The sequence below is a fragment of the Empidonax traillii genome, unplaced genomic scaffold (assembly GCF_003031625.1).
Source record: "Empidonax traillii isolate 1590-97213 ecotype Southwest subspecies unplaced genomic scaffold, ASM303162v1 scaffold904:size330812, whole genome shotgun sequence".
Classification (NCBI taxonomy): Eukaryota; Metazoa; Chordata; class Aves; order Passeriformes; family Tyrannidae; genus Empidonax; species Empidonax traillii.
In genome coordinates, this window is record NW_020956097.1 from 33,452 (window position 1) to 48,043 (window position 14,592).

At 35.3% G+C, this 14,592-nt stretch overlaps 1 protein-coding gene across 1 annotated transcript in view; it reads right to left on the bottom strand.

Moving 5' to 3' along the window:
• Positions 1-14,592, bottom strand: part of ULK4 (unc-51 like kinase 4) — a gene marked incomplete at its 3' end in the record, with an annotated part of 87,637 nt that overhangs the window by 29,233 nt on the left and 43,812 nt on the right. Inside the window, exons 19-21 of the mRNA XM_027902735.1 lie at positions 10,927-11,010; positions 3,408-3,569; positions 118-300 (exon numbers count right to left, since the gene is read on the bottom strand). Coding sequence (XP_027758536.1) covers positions 118-300; positions 3,408-3,569; positions 10,927-11,010 — 429 coding nt within the window. The remainder of the gene's footprint in view (positions 1-117; positions 301-3,407; positions 3,570-10,926; positions 11,011-14,592) is intronic.

Below are 14,592 nucleotides of genomic sequence, written 5' to 3' on the forward strand. Positions count from 1 at the left end.
AGATATGTAAATGTCAGAGTTAAGCATTTTGAAAACCAAAAACCACTAGCAGAGTCAACTTTAACTTTTCCTTAGTGAAATTCCATGCCACTGAATAATATTACTCTGAAACCAAACCTTTTCTTGAATCAACCTCTGTAGATGTATCCCACTTGACAACATTGCTGAAAACATGGTGAGCATGTACTGTTGAATTTTGCATATTCCATTTGCCAAGGAATTTAGCACGGCTGTTAATCCCACTTTTTCAATGACATTCTGGAAAGCACTAGGTGAGGAACGAGTAATTCTGCATAAAGCCTACAAAAGTAAAAAAAAAAATTTGTTATTTATTTTGTTCTTATCTCAAGAAAGATAATGGAAACTAAAAGCAGGTGGTGAGTTTTCCAGTAGGTTAGGAATATAAGGAATTCCTACAAATTCATTCATAATGTAAATATTAGGGGAAAAAACTACTTATTTTTTTATAAACCTGGAATTCTTCTAAATATAATGTAAAGTCCATACACTTGAAATTCAAATATTTGCTACACCAACATCAAATAGTCACATTACTCTTTTCCTCTACAGAACGATAATGTTGGAGCAGCACAGTCCATGCTTGAGTCTTTTGTCAAGCACAGAATGTAGGCAGAATCAGATAACACTGTACTAGAAAGGAGCACAGGGAGCAGAAATTACAGACGTGGCACACACTACAGAAGTTCTGGCCCCCCTAAAGATGGGCATTTTCTCTCTCTCTGCTCATGGACCATAATCTGATATGTTCAGTATCTAGAATGTATCTTTAGCTCTAGATACTGCTTCAGATCTAGATACTCCTTATGCAACACTGTTTAGTATAACAAACATGCAAACTACTCTCAAAATGGTTGATTTGCAAATATCAGTGATTAAAACAACTCCAAAAGAAAAAGTAGACAACTGACCATGCTCCAGTGAAGTCAGCACAAACCTGTTCAGTGTTTACTAACTTAGTTACTCCCTAACAAACATTACCAAACTACCTTCAGAGTGGATTCATCTCCAAGTCACTTTTTCCTTTTGATACCTGTGAAAATGCAACCTTCAAGATACTGTAACTGTTTTTGTTCTCTACAGATAAAGATAAAAATACTCTTTAAACACTAAAAATTTCTTTTTCTTTGGCTTTAATGCACTGTTAAGATAGGAGAACTGCTTATGCCAATGATTTGATTCACGTGAAAATCTGAATTGGTTTTCAGGAAAAACTTTGAGAGTGACTTTCTTCTGTGAAAAGTAGGTAATATTGACAATTTGTTTGTTGTCTTCAGACCACAAACAAAAAATATTTAGAAATTGCTTCTTACTTGGTGTGCACTCAATAGCGAGGTCTCATTTGAGAGAAACTGCAGTCAATTACACACACAGAACACTATCACCAGTTCCCCAGTGCCCTCAGAAACATTTCTCAAAACAAAGTAGGAAAAAAAAAAAAGGTATAAAAGGCAGTAAATCAGGAACTTAACAGACAAGTTATTGATGCTGTTCTGCTATTCATCTAATCTGCTCCTGCTCTTCCTTGTCCTTTCTGGTCCAGGAACCATATCGATTGCAGGGTCGTATTACATGTGAACTGCTGGAACCCAGGGACAGACTGTGTCAAAGCAACATGGAGCTAACTTGGTGCGCTAACATCGTGCATGCAGACTTGACAGTGCCTCAGTTCTCTGTTATAGACCTTGTCAAACCAGGGTGACCATAGCCACAGGCCATCAGGTGACTTCCACACAAATCTCATAGGAAAGACATGGCTGTATTCTAGGACCACACTGCAGCATTGGAGGCAGCAGGAAAGCTCCAACCCCCCAACAGTCAAAGGGAGAAGCTTTAAACTCCCAGTAGTTTGTACGTCACAGAGCACTCTGCTGTATGAGTGAGCCCAACACTTCAGCAGAAAAGCAAAAGATAGAATTTAATGAGAGATATAGGACAAAGCATTCTAAATCACTTCAGTAGATCCAGTATCTGGAGAGAACAGATGGAAATGGGTCAAAAGGTGGTGGAGCAGGAACTGGAAACTGATGATGAAAGGTATCTCCAGGTAGCAATCTTGGAAAAAGAAATGTTAACAGTGAGAGGAAGGCGTTGTCAGAGCTTCTCCTGGGATTGGTTTCTCTGTCCCTACTCTCTGCCCAGCCTTAACCAGCACCTTTTCTCTCAGCAGGTCCAACCCTAGCCTCCACCATTCTTATCAGTCACTTCACACTTGAGATTTCTATGATCCTATGATCATCTATGCTCTATCCTTCTGGTCTTATATACCACATATGACTGAATAGTATTCACCCTTTCAGGCTGTCCCCCACGTCTCTCAAGTTTGAGAATGAATGCATGAAAGTGAAATACACAAGTCTTTGAAAGAAATTATTCAACACCAATAATTTAAGAAAAAAAAAAGTAACCAAATCCCCCAAAAGATTGTGGTGAGCTTTCCCAAACTAATTTACACTTAAGTGGCTTATGTTTTGTTACTTATTCTCCAGCAGAAAAAGCTTAGAAACAAAATTTTAAGTTATTTAAAAAAAAAAAAAAATAAAAACTTTTGGTATACTGGAAAGAAAATATTCTTCCTGCTGCTGAGCTTGTCAGAATATCACTTTGACATCTTACAGATAAAAAAACACAGCTTTTCTACAAGCTTAATATGTGATATTTACCTGAGGCATGTTGGACCCCAAAGAGAGAAATAATACTGAGACAGTCCCCATTTGCCACCTCTGACAGGCAGGGAAAGGTAAAGTGTAATTTCTTGACTCCAGAGACTGAAGACAGAGAATCTTCCTAATATATTTTTATTATTGATTGAAATAATGATAAGTAAAAGTCCATAGCGCCTTACTGCTGATGCTTTGCAGACAGAATGCTAACTCTAAGTAAAGATACGATACATGTATTTCTTAAGAGAAATGTATTTTTACATCTGAATATAGATGTCAGTCACAAATAAATTCTTCAGGATACATTCAAACAAGACATGAAATGAAATAAAATAGGACACTGATGACATCAGCTTATGTTGTCATGCAGAATAAAAATGCCTAGATACCTGTAGCAACAATTTAATGAATATAGAAACCATACAGTATACTATAGTTGAAGAATACATTAGTATTTTATGATTAGTATCTTTTCAAACATAACTCATTATTACCAGCATAAGAAAATATATGTTCCAGAAAATGATGAATCACAAGGACTTTTCATAAGCATGGAACTGTAACGTGTGCACTTTTCAGTTTAAGAAATTTTTAAAACATATTTTAATGTAGTCTGAAATATAAATACGCATCCATACAGCAAACATGCTCAAACATGTTTCAGTTTCAATTCAGAATATTTTTCAATACCAAAACATTTCTGTGTCACAAAAGGAAATTCCTTACCGAAACAGCAGTTATCTTCAAAGAATCTACTGCAGAATGTGTGAAAAGGTACCACAAGACAGGCCCGATTTCTCCTGTAATAAATCCTTGTGCATGGCCTGAACGAGTAGTGCAAACATTTTCAATTATCTTTGCTGCCAAGTGGTTCACTACCCGGTCTTCCTATAAGGAGAGGAAAGGGAAACTCATATGCAAATGTTTCTAATGTTTCTGATTTCTTTTTAAACTACCACCTATGTCCACACTTTATTCCATGTATACTGTCACAGTGTGGTTTCTTAATTTTATTTGATACTTGCCAAAGTAATTCCATAGAAAACCTCATTTTGTGACCAAGCTACGTTTACAGATCCTACTTCCCTCCATTTTGCCTTCTAATGCAAAGACAACTTAGTAAAAGTATAAATTAGTAACAAACCTTTCGGCTCCAAATGACCACCCCAAATTAAATGCAGTCATTAAAAATGAGAAGCTTCTGCTATGTTAAAGGTGTTCCATGAGCAGTGCTTTCTGAATGAACGAATGTGTGTCAAAACTCATCAATACAACAGGCACTGAACAGCAAGATTATGAGATATACAGTTACATTAGGAAAAAATTAAATTAAATTAGTTACATTAAACCCTCTTTATTCAGGAAAATAAACAATCCCTGGGATAAAGAAAAAGCCTTCACCGAAGTTAACACTCTTCTCTTCTTATCCTGAAGCAGACAATCCTGAACAATGTTAACAACGTTAACAAATTAATGGGTCCCATTTACTACATCAGCTCCTCAACTTCCATAAGAGATTCTGAATCCTGAGTATTTTTAATACTAATTAAATAATTTTATCTGCAAACTCATTTGTGGAAAGCCACTGTACATGTAGCTTTAATATCTATGTAATACTATTCATACTATAATGTCTCCGTGGAATAAAAATAGTCAGAATAGTCAGGAGCAATCGGCACATCATAAATATCACATGGCAGTAGTTTTTTTCTCAAGAAAACTGTTACTGATTCAGATGAAAGCTTAATACACAGCAGTTAAAAGCAGTCTCCACTTTTTCTCTCTCTCTCTCTCACTTCCCCCTAATTTCTTTAGTGTATCTTCTTTCTTCTTTTTTCTTCACTCCACTTTCACTTAAAATCAGTATTTAACAGACCTGGAAGATACATTGCTGGTGCTTTTTTGGCTGTGCATTGCTTCACCTCATCTCAGTCTTTAAATACAGAATAAGTGAAGCCTTTCAAGAACATCTTAAATGGCATTCTCAAATTCAGCGAGAGTGAATTTTAAAGTAAGAATTTGTCCTCATAGCCTGGCTTCACAAATAATTCATCATAATATCTAATTGATTTCTTTCTTAAACTAATCTCTAATATTATCCTGCTAACCTTTGGATTTTTGACATTTATCTTTACAATCAGAGCCACCACCAGCTTTGAGCAATGACAATGAAACCTTTCAGAAAACAGTACAAAAGCCTTCCCAAAGGGGAGAACTTCATTAAAAATACACTCAAAAGCACTCTTCCTTCTACTGACTTAAGTATTTTAAAATACAGACACTGATGGAGATATATTTGGAAACCCTACTAAAATGCTGTAAAGAAAAAAATAAAAAAAATTTGTATTCATAATTTTCATGCTAATCCTTCCTGTTCCTCCAAAGAACTGCAGATCTACTTAGAACAGTTAAAAGAAATACCAAAGCCAATTTCCATCTAAATCAGTTACATTCTTTTATAAAACTTCACTTATTTCTGTGGTCTTCCTTCTGATTTACAGACCAGAGGATTTAGGCTTCTATCTTTTCACAGTTTTCATTAATGCAATATATTGCATCATTTTGATCTATTAAAGACCTAAGTATACAAATATTTATTAAAAAAATTAAATTATTAAAAGCAGAAGATTCATCAAATAACACTGTATTCCATCATTCTTCTAAATCAACATCCATAACACTTTTCCTTTTATCTAAAGAGAGAATAAAAAGAAACTACAAACATAACTTAATGAAGTAAAGCTGTATCCTCCTGAGAATTCATGATTCTAAGAATTAAATCTTATTTTGACAATAATTTGCAATATAAAGCCTTCACAAAGAAGAATGAATATGTAGAAAAAAAAACTTGTAGACACCTTTTGCACAAAAAATGTTTTACAATTCCGGCAATAAACTAGAGAATTGATATCTAAAGAAGAAATTAAAGTGATAATGTATATGATTCAGAGCACTACTTTTATACTATAGGCAATTCTGCCAGTAAAGTAAAAAACTGATGTCAAAAGAAGAAATAAAAGTGAGAATATATATGATTCAGACTGACATTGTGATACTCTAGGCTGTATTATTCTTTCTGAGAAAACAGGTATGAATTTATTCTGCTCTCCTCTAAATTTTCCTTTCTCCTCCAAGTTCACTATAAAGAAACTATTCTCACTAAGAATATACATTATAAAACATAGCACCTTATATTATATATTGGTAATTATTTTTTTTAAGTTTTCTTTTATTATTAGGAAAATTCCTCATCTGCACATAACCAAAGCCCTCAGACTTATATCTTGCTCCCTAATAAAGGAAGAAGTCCATATGAAAAAGGGAAATATGTACTATATAGCTAACTGGCAAGCTCTAATTTATTAAAAATCTTGCTTACACAGTACCTTGCACATCCAAGAGAAAGAAAATTATCCTTTATAAACTCATTCACTATTTCTGATTCAAATACATTCTCCAGGTGCCACTCTTTGAAATGACAGGATTATGCCCATTTTAAGAGCCAAAATCAGTTAATTAGCTGTAGTTATATATATTTATTTATCTATGCAAGTGTATTTCCTGCATATAATTATTTTGAGATTCTATGACATTATTACTAAAATTGCATATAATTGTGTACTTTATATTCACATGCCATTTGTGAGCAGAAATGGACAGATATCAAGCTCCTGAAAGATTTTTCAATGGTTCCAGTTTTAGGAAGACTGAAAAGGAGGTTTGCACACAGCTTCTGGCACCACAGTCTAATTTCAGTAAACAACCTTGTCAAAGCAACATAATCCAGACCAAATCAGAGAAGAAAAAATAAAAAAAGACATCAAAAAGTAGCTTGGATACGGGAAAGACTACCAGTTCTAAGATAGGAGAAGATCTGAAGGAAGGGAGGGGCCACTGTAAGGGAGAAAAGAGTGGAAGCAGAAAGGTGAAAGGATTGACTGGAACATAACTGTGAAGAGGAACAGATGTAAAGCAGAAACTAAAGCTGAAACTTCACTTAGTTAAGATTAGGTTGAATCTTAAATGTCATAACAAGGAACAAAAAGTATACGTAAGTCAGTGCTGAGATTCAAAAAGGAAATAGGATGATTCATTAGGTGTCAAGTACCCAATGGCAACTTGAACAACAAAGTTTTGAATAAACTAAGTAGAATGGATGAAAGGAAAAGAGTAGTCACATTAGCATTAGATACTTAATATTGAATAAGAATATTCTTTCTGAACCAGAAAGTATCTTTAATGACTGGATAACATAGGAACTGTAAGAACTAATAAGCACTTTATCTGCAGAAATCAGGACCCTGCTATCTTACGTGACTGCACACAAATATTTAGAAGTTGAACTTAGACACAAATATAGATGCCTGGAAGGGGCATTTTGTGTCACTGTTGGAAACAGTTGTTGGAAAAGATTAGTAAATAAATACAGGAATATTTACTACATGCATTCCGACAGACTGCAACATTATACCAAAACTAAAAATGTCAAATCAAGCTTATCTTTTACTTATTAATGAGTGTACCAACTTCCTTATTTTGACACATCATTGAACACAACTGTTCCTTGCCTGAGTTGAAAATCAGCTTCCACCTCAAGTTAGTAACACTGAAGTGCAGGGAATCTGAACTTGTGATCCCCTACAGATAAAAGACTTTCCCAGTCTTGGACTCCACCACCCTAAAACTCCTTTCACTGGCACATACACTTTTTTGTCACTGTTAGATTCTCAGGCACAGAACGTATTTTGGAAATGACACTACCTGCATTTTCTGAACATTTTGTTCCTTTACTGGCAAACAAAAGGGACACACACACATTTCAAACTCCTTCCTGCTCTAGTGTTCTGTTTCAGAGGGCAATTCTGCTCTGACACTGACACATCTTATAAAACTTCAGAAATCCAGGAACACTTCAGAGTAGTTCATAATGACATTGAAGAACAGCGAACCCACCTTACAAAATGCAAAGCTATATAAACTCTAGTATTGAATGACATAAACTGGTTTTATCTTCTTGAACTCTTATTAAATACATTAAATAAAACTTCTTAACTGGCAATAAACATTACAAGTAAGTATTTATAATGGATATGGGACACTTAAGCAAACTGAACGTGAATAAGTCCACTGAACCAAAAAGGATGCAGCCAAATGTGCTGAGGAAGCCAGTCAGCACTGTTTTGAGAGAGCACACATCTTCAACTCTGTGATCAGGAGATACTCCTGTTCACTGAGGGTGTAGGGCAAAGGGCATGCCCACCAGAGTGCAAAAAGAGGAATTCCGAACTCTGGCTCTGTAAAAATCACACAGCAAGTTTTCCTGGATTCTACTTTCAGGTGTGTCATGGTCAAAAAGAGTACTAAAGTTAGAACAGATTTATAGAGAGTAAAACCCACCTGACCAATGTGACAAGCTTCCCTTACACGGTTATGGGCTCAGTGGACTAACAGAGGGCAGTGGGTTTAATTTACTTTAGCTTTAACAAGGTTCTCTAAAAGGTTTCCTAAATGTAACCAAATAGCAAAGACCTAGACTTAAGCGAACTAAAAGGTATGTAGAAAGCTAGCTGGAATGCAACTAGAAGCTGGTATTATTTTGACAGGAAGCTGGACCACAAAATCTCCAAAGGTCCAAACTCATTTTTTTGTATTACTTGATTCCCTTTAAAAGCAAAAAGATGAGAGGCACTTAATCCTAATTTTCTTTACATGTGACCATAGTTTGTGCTTTATTCTCTGTGAAAAAGACTGTTTGAATGTAACTAGAAAATATTCAACATGCTCTCTACCATAACATATCAGGCAATGAAAAAAGAAGCAGTCCTGAACATTAGGGATTTTTCTTCCAGTTGTCATCCTGGTAGCACTCGGTTGGACTCCCTCTTGAATGTCAATATCTTTCTTGTACTGGGGAGCCCAAAACTGAACACTGTACTCCAGATGTGGTCTCATCAGCACTGAACAGAGAGGAAGAATCACTTCCCTGAACTTGCTACTCTCTTGCTCATACAGCCCGTGTTGCTGCTGCTTTGCTTTGCTGCGCTGCTAAGGCACGCTGCTGGCTCATGTTCAACCTATCATTGCCCCAACTCCCTTTCTGCAGAACTGCTTCCTAGGGAGCTTGTGCTGTTGCAGGGGGTTACACCATTCAGAAGCAAGCCCTTGCTCTCACTTTTGTTGAACTTCATGAGTCCTGTCAGCCCATTTCTCCAGTCTGTTCCAATCCTTTTGAGCAGCAGCCCTGACATCCAGATTATGGATGCAGCTTGCCCCACCCATTTGGTGCTCACAACTGGTGAATACACTCCAAGCGGTCACTGTGCTAACTACTGAAGACATTAAGCAGTATTGATCTCTGAAAGACTGATAGTTACTGGTTGTCAGCTGGACTTTGCACCACTGATCACCTGAGCGTATTTTCCTGCTCACCTTATCTTCCATTTAATCAGTTCCTACCTCACCCATTTGATTATTAGCAGACTATAAGTGAGTGTGTCAAAGGCCTTGCTAAAGTCAAAGCATTCAATGTCCATGGCTCTCCTCTTGCCCACAACGCCAGCCGTGTCTCCATCATAGAAAGAAATCAGATTGGTCTGAGGGCTGGAGCATATGGCATACGAGGAAAGGGTGAGAGAGCTGATTAGCCTTGAGAAAAGAAGGTTCAGGGAAGATCTTACTACTGTTTACAACTACCTGACCAAAGAATAAAGAGAAGCTGGGGACAAATGTTCCCAGAGCTGCACAGCTGCAGGACAAGAGGCAACGGCCACAAGTGCAAAATCCAACCATATACAAGTAAAAGCTTTTTCCTATGAAGGTGTTCCAGGCATTGGTCAGAGAGTTTGTAAGACCATCACTCTTAGAGACACTCAAGAGCCAAACAAACATGTCCTGAGAAATCTGATCTATTTAGACCTAATGTGAATAGGAGGTTGGATTAGACGACCTCCAGACATCCATTCCATCCTAAAGTAATCCTAAAGTTTTATGGCTTCAAACGTGTTAAAAAAAAAAAAAATCGCCATTACAAATGAACATCTTCACAAACAGAAAACTGTAGAAGTGCACAGCTGTACTTGGCTAGAGTAGACATAACTTTAAACTTCTGCTTAATTAAATTTAATTTAAACTATTGCATAGACAAGGTAATTCTATTTGTGTGTTTGTTTTTTTTTAAGCAAAATAAATCAAGATAAATTATTAAGAAAAATTTGACATGTTTCAGGACTGAGAAGTGATTTTTTTCTATAGGAATAAATTAGTGTCTTATGGATGTCTCGATTTAGTTTTTCTACACTGAATATTCAGAAATAGCAAGCCTTCCATTACTAAATTTATAATTAAATAGCATCTCACTTAATGTACCTTAGAGTGACACCTTACTCTAATTATGAGCTGCAAATAGTCCACAATACAAACTCAGTTGTGCATTCCTCATCATGTGAAGGTTTGAAGACATTAAAACGCATCTAGGTTCTTTCTCTATTAATCACAATCTGTATGCAATAAAGATCTCAAAAAGGAAGGGAAAAAAGCTATTTCCTCTTGCTTTCCACCCTCCAGCAACCTCCAACATGTTTTCTGCCTTGAGCTTTGCCTTGGGCAAAAATAAAGTCAAGTGGTCTCATACAAATAGTGAATGTAAACCCTCCACTCAATTCTTTTTCATTTTACAAATTGGAACTAGATGCATCTTTTTCTTCCCTTCTTGCAGCACAGCTAAGTCATCCCCCAAAACAACGAAGCACACAGCATAGTACATGTATGAGAATAAACTTAGTAATTAATTTTTGGGCTCAAAAGAATGCTAACAACCCGGTAGGATAAAAATGTAATATTAAAAAAACCCTGTGTATCAGCCACTTCAAAACAGAAACTGAAATCTTGCTCAGAGATTTACAAAAATGTATGAAAATCAAATTGCAAGAGGACAGCACAAACTGTCAAAACATTTCTCAGAAGATACCTATGTCAATAATAAATTCCACATTTATTAACAGTAATTTATATTTACTATCCCATTTCCTCCAAAACAAGCAGCAATACATAAATATTGAATATACAGAGAGCAACACATTTTTGCATTAATCTCCTGCTTAGGTCATGGTCTTATCATGATTATTTAAATTCAAGAGCAATACTTGGTTGACAAGGTACTGCAGTGCTGCAGGCTACAATCTTCACACAACGCCTAAAGGGTTATTACTGTGGAGAAATTCTACTGAGGACCATGAAAGAGCCTTACCCCTTCCCGAAGACACCTCATTAGCACCGTGTAAGCAGCTGAGGGAACAGTCCAGCATTCTCTGGGGTGCTCCCCTTTTTCCTCCTGAAATGAAGCCAGCGGCACAAATGATTAAATCAAAAAATCACAACAATCTCAGTCACATAAAAAATGGGCAACAGATTCTTAATAAGGTTCATATTATACACATTTCAAATTAACATATGCCATGAAAAATATTAAATTTCAGGGCATTATTACTATTTAATGTTATTTCATGTGCAGCACAGAGATTGATATTTTATTAGCTTATTTAAATAGACTCCAAAATCCATAACAGAATTTGTCCTAATATTTCTGCATTCATCAATTCATTCTAATTCATAGAGACACCAAAAAATATTCTTGTATTCCTCCCAATCATTTTTGAGTACCTCAGAAAGAGACAATGGACTATTGAAAAGCAGTAATGCTTCTTTTTAAATGTGACTTAATTATACCAAACAAAATCAATTAATTTTGTCTGGCAACTAAATAAAAAAAGTAAACTTACTTTTGACAAAAAAACTCTACACACAGACAAGAAGATATCAAGTGTTTAATAAAACTTACTGTATGGTACAGCCTTCAGTACATGTGAACACTGTTCCAAGATCTTGATGCATATTTCCTTGAGATCATCCCTTTAGAGGGGCTAATTCCCTGCTAGTTGAATCAGGGGGTTGACTGTTCCATTAGAAGTGAACTCCACTTCCCCCTAACCCCCAGAATAGCCTACTATAAAATTTCAAGTTTAAAACAGGACACTTGGATATCATTAAGATTTTACTGCAACAATTTCCATATCCAGGCTAGTAACACAGAGCTATTATCAAGTGAAAAAAAGGCTTCTTTTGGGAAAGAAACTGAGAAAGAATAGGTATTGGGGAATATGAATACTATAGACCATTAAATCTATGTGTAACTTGTTTTAATAAGTAGACAAAGGATGACAACCAACAATTTCTTCAGAAATTATACAATTCTTGAACTCTACTGATTATATTCCCAAATTATTTTTAGCATTCTAATTAACTGTTTATAATAAAGAGCACAGCATGGGCAAAGTGGAGGTTAATGATGCAGAAATAAATTGTACTTTCTAAATTTGCTGATTTCTGAATGGCTTACAGTAATTCAACATATATGATGTGATAATTTCAGGCATTTAATTGAAGCACAGCAAATTAGCAGAGAAGACTATTACTGAATTGTCTAGTAAAATTAATTTTCCCTCTTTATCGAAAACAAAATTTTATTTACCACATATATTAATAGAGGAAATGAGTTTGTTAAATCTCCCATTTGTAAGCTTTTTTCTGCTAACTTTGTATTAGGAAGTATGGAACAATTCCTCCTTGGAATAATTTACAGACAATAAGAGTGGCTTGACATCCAACAGAAACTGCAGTTCTACTACGTTCCACCTTCTTCACCTTATCTGAGTAACAGCATTCTGACATTTAATCACAGTTTGTCTTCCAAGACTTAATGCATAAATTGAAGAAAATGCAACCCAAGTTTCAAAAAAAGGAAAGGGAGGTTGCTTTCAGTCAAAAAGTGGAATCTTTTCCACCTGGAGGAGGCAGGACAAGACTAGGAGTCAAGACAGAGTTAAAAAGACAGTCTATGTTGGAATTGGCATAGGTCTGCTTCTCATTTTATTCACCTATTCAACCAGAAATTTTGTCAAGCTCTTCTGTAACCATACACATTACATGTACTACAAAATAAAAAGCCTTAAGAAATGGTGCAGTCCTGAAACACTAACAGTTCTTCCATTCTTAATGGTTAATGACTTTTTGCAAGGTTTAGTCTCTATTTAGAAATAAAAAAAGGCAAAGGGGGTTAGAAACTTGGAACCATTCTTAATTACCTACACATACCTACACAGTTTAACATTTAATAAATTTAAATATACCACTAAGCACTGGGGAATCTTTCTATGTTTTGCTCACAGCCCATGTTGATTTTGATTAAACTTTAAGTTCTGCACCCTAATAAGACAACAGCACAAAAGGAATAAAAATATTACATAAAACTTGAAAGTTTTCCTTCAAGGCAATTCGCTCAAGAGTATCAGAACATCCTCCCTGGAGTCTGCTCATGCTACTTGTAAATTGCTCTTGGCTTCTGTTTGGAATAAAAACGCAGAGATGAAGTGTAACACCTTATGAGATTTTGTATTTAAGTATACACATGATATCAGAGTTTAGGATTGAACAGGATCATTACAACTATCTAGATTTTTTTCTAGTATTTTCTAAGCCATAGAAATACAAACAGTGATCCTATATTTAACCTAATGAATCATCAAGCACCTAAACAGCTGAACTTGATTTTAAGTATTTGATAATTTATGATTTACCAAAGGTTCATATGAAAAAGAAGTAATCTTTATCATTATTTAATATTAAAATTGTGGCTGGACCTAGAAACACTTGGCAAAAGCCCAGAGGGAATAAATAAATAAATAAAATCAGTCATCCCCTCAAAAACTCACTGTTTAAATGAAAATTTTTAGCAGCTTGATAAAACCATTAAGCAGGCCAAAGAGCAAAATGGGAAAAAAACAAGGAAAACAAGAAAACCAAAAATATTTTGTGTCCTTAATGAATTAGATGCAGCTATGATTTTTTTTTTTTTAATTCGTCAAATCATAAAGCTTTGCTGTTTAAAGATATAAGTTGGCAATAAACTTTCTTTTCATATTATTATATTACCCCTGACTTGGTTTATAGAATCATAGAATCAGCCAGGTTGGAAAGGACCTCTGAAATCATCAAGTCCAACCCTTGATCCAACCCCACTGTGGTTACTAAACTATGGCACTAAGTGCCACATCCAGTCTCATCTTAAAAACCTCCGAGGACGGAGAATCCACCACTTCCCTGGGCAGCCCATTCCAATGTCTGATTACCCTCTCTGTAAAGAATTTCTTTTTAAAATATGATCTTGGCAAGGTCGTTCAGTACTACTGTTCAGCAGTTTAATGAGCAACAAAATGCCTACAACACTACAGCATTCTGAGGTTAAATACCTACAGAATAGAGAAACTAAAAGGGTTTTACTTAAAAAAAAAAAAAAAGAAGTGTTAGCATCTCCAAGCATATAGATCACAGTGATATTTTTGAAGCTTTACTAAGACACATTATCTTCAGTTCATACGTGTCCAAATATCTATTCCTATACTCTAGTAATTTCTCAGCTATAACTCAAAGCAATGCAAACCATTACTATAGATCTTCCAGAAACATGACAGAGTTTCAGTCATTGTGAAGTTCATAAATACATATAGACTCAAAAATTTGTCAGTTCACGCTCTCAGAAGGAAAAAATCTATTCAGTTCAGGGCTTGCAAATCATTGTGGGTGTTATAGAGCCAGTGCAAACACATCTGTTTCAGCTATCAGAGTTCAATTTCAGAATAAAATCAAGCCATGTAAAAGACTTTTGCCAATTATAATTTTCAAGTTGGAGTTTTAAGTTTATTTATTTTTCTTAGTGGTTAAAAGTATACAGTTATCAATCTGTCTGATTGATACAAATCACACAGAGTTACAAAATTTTTGTCCCAAGGAAAACTGAGAAAGTATTAAAATGTATAAAAGTAACTATGACTGTGGAGGTATTTTCCAGAACATAATT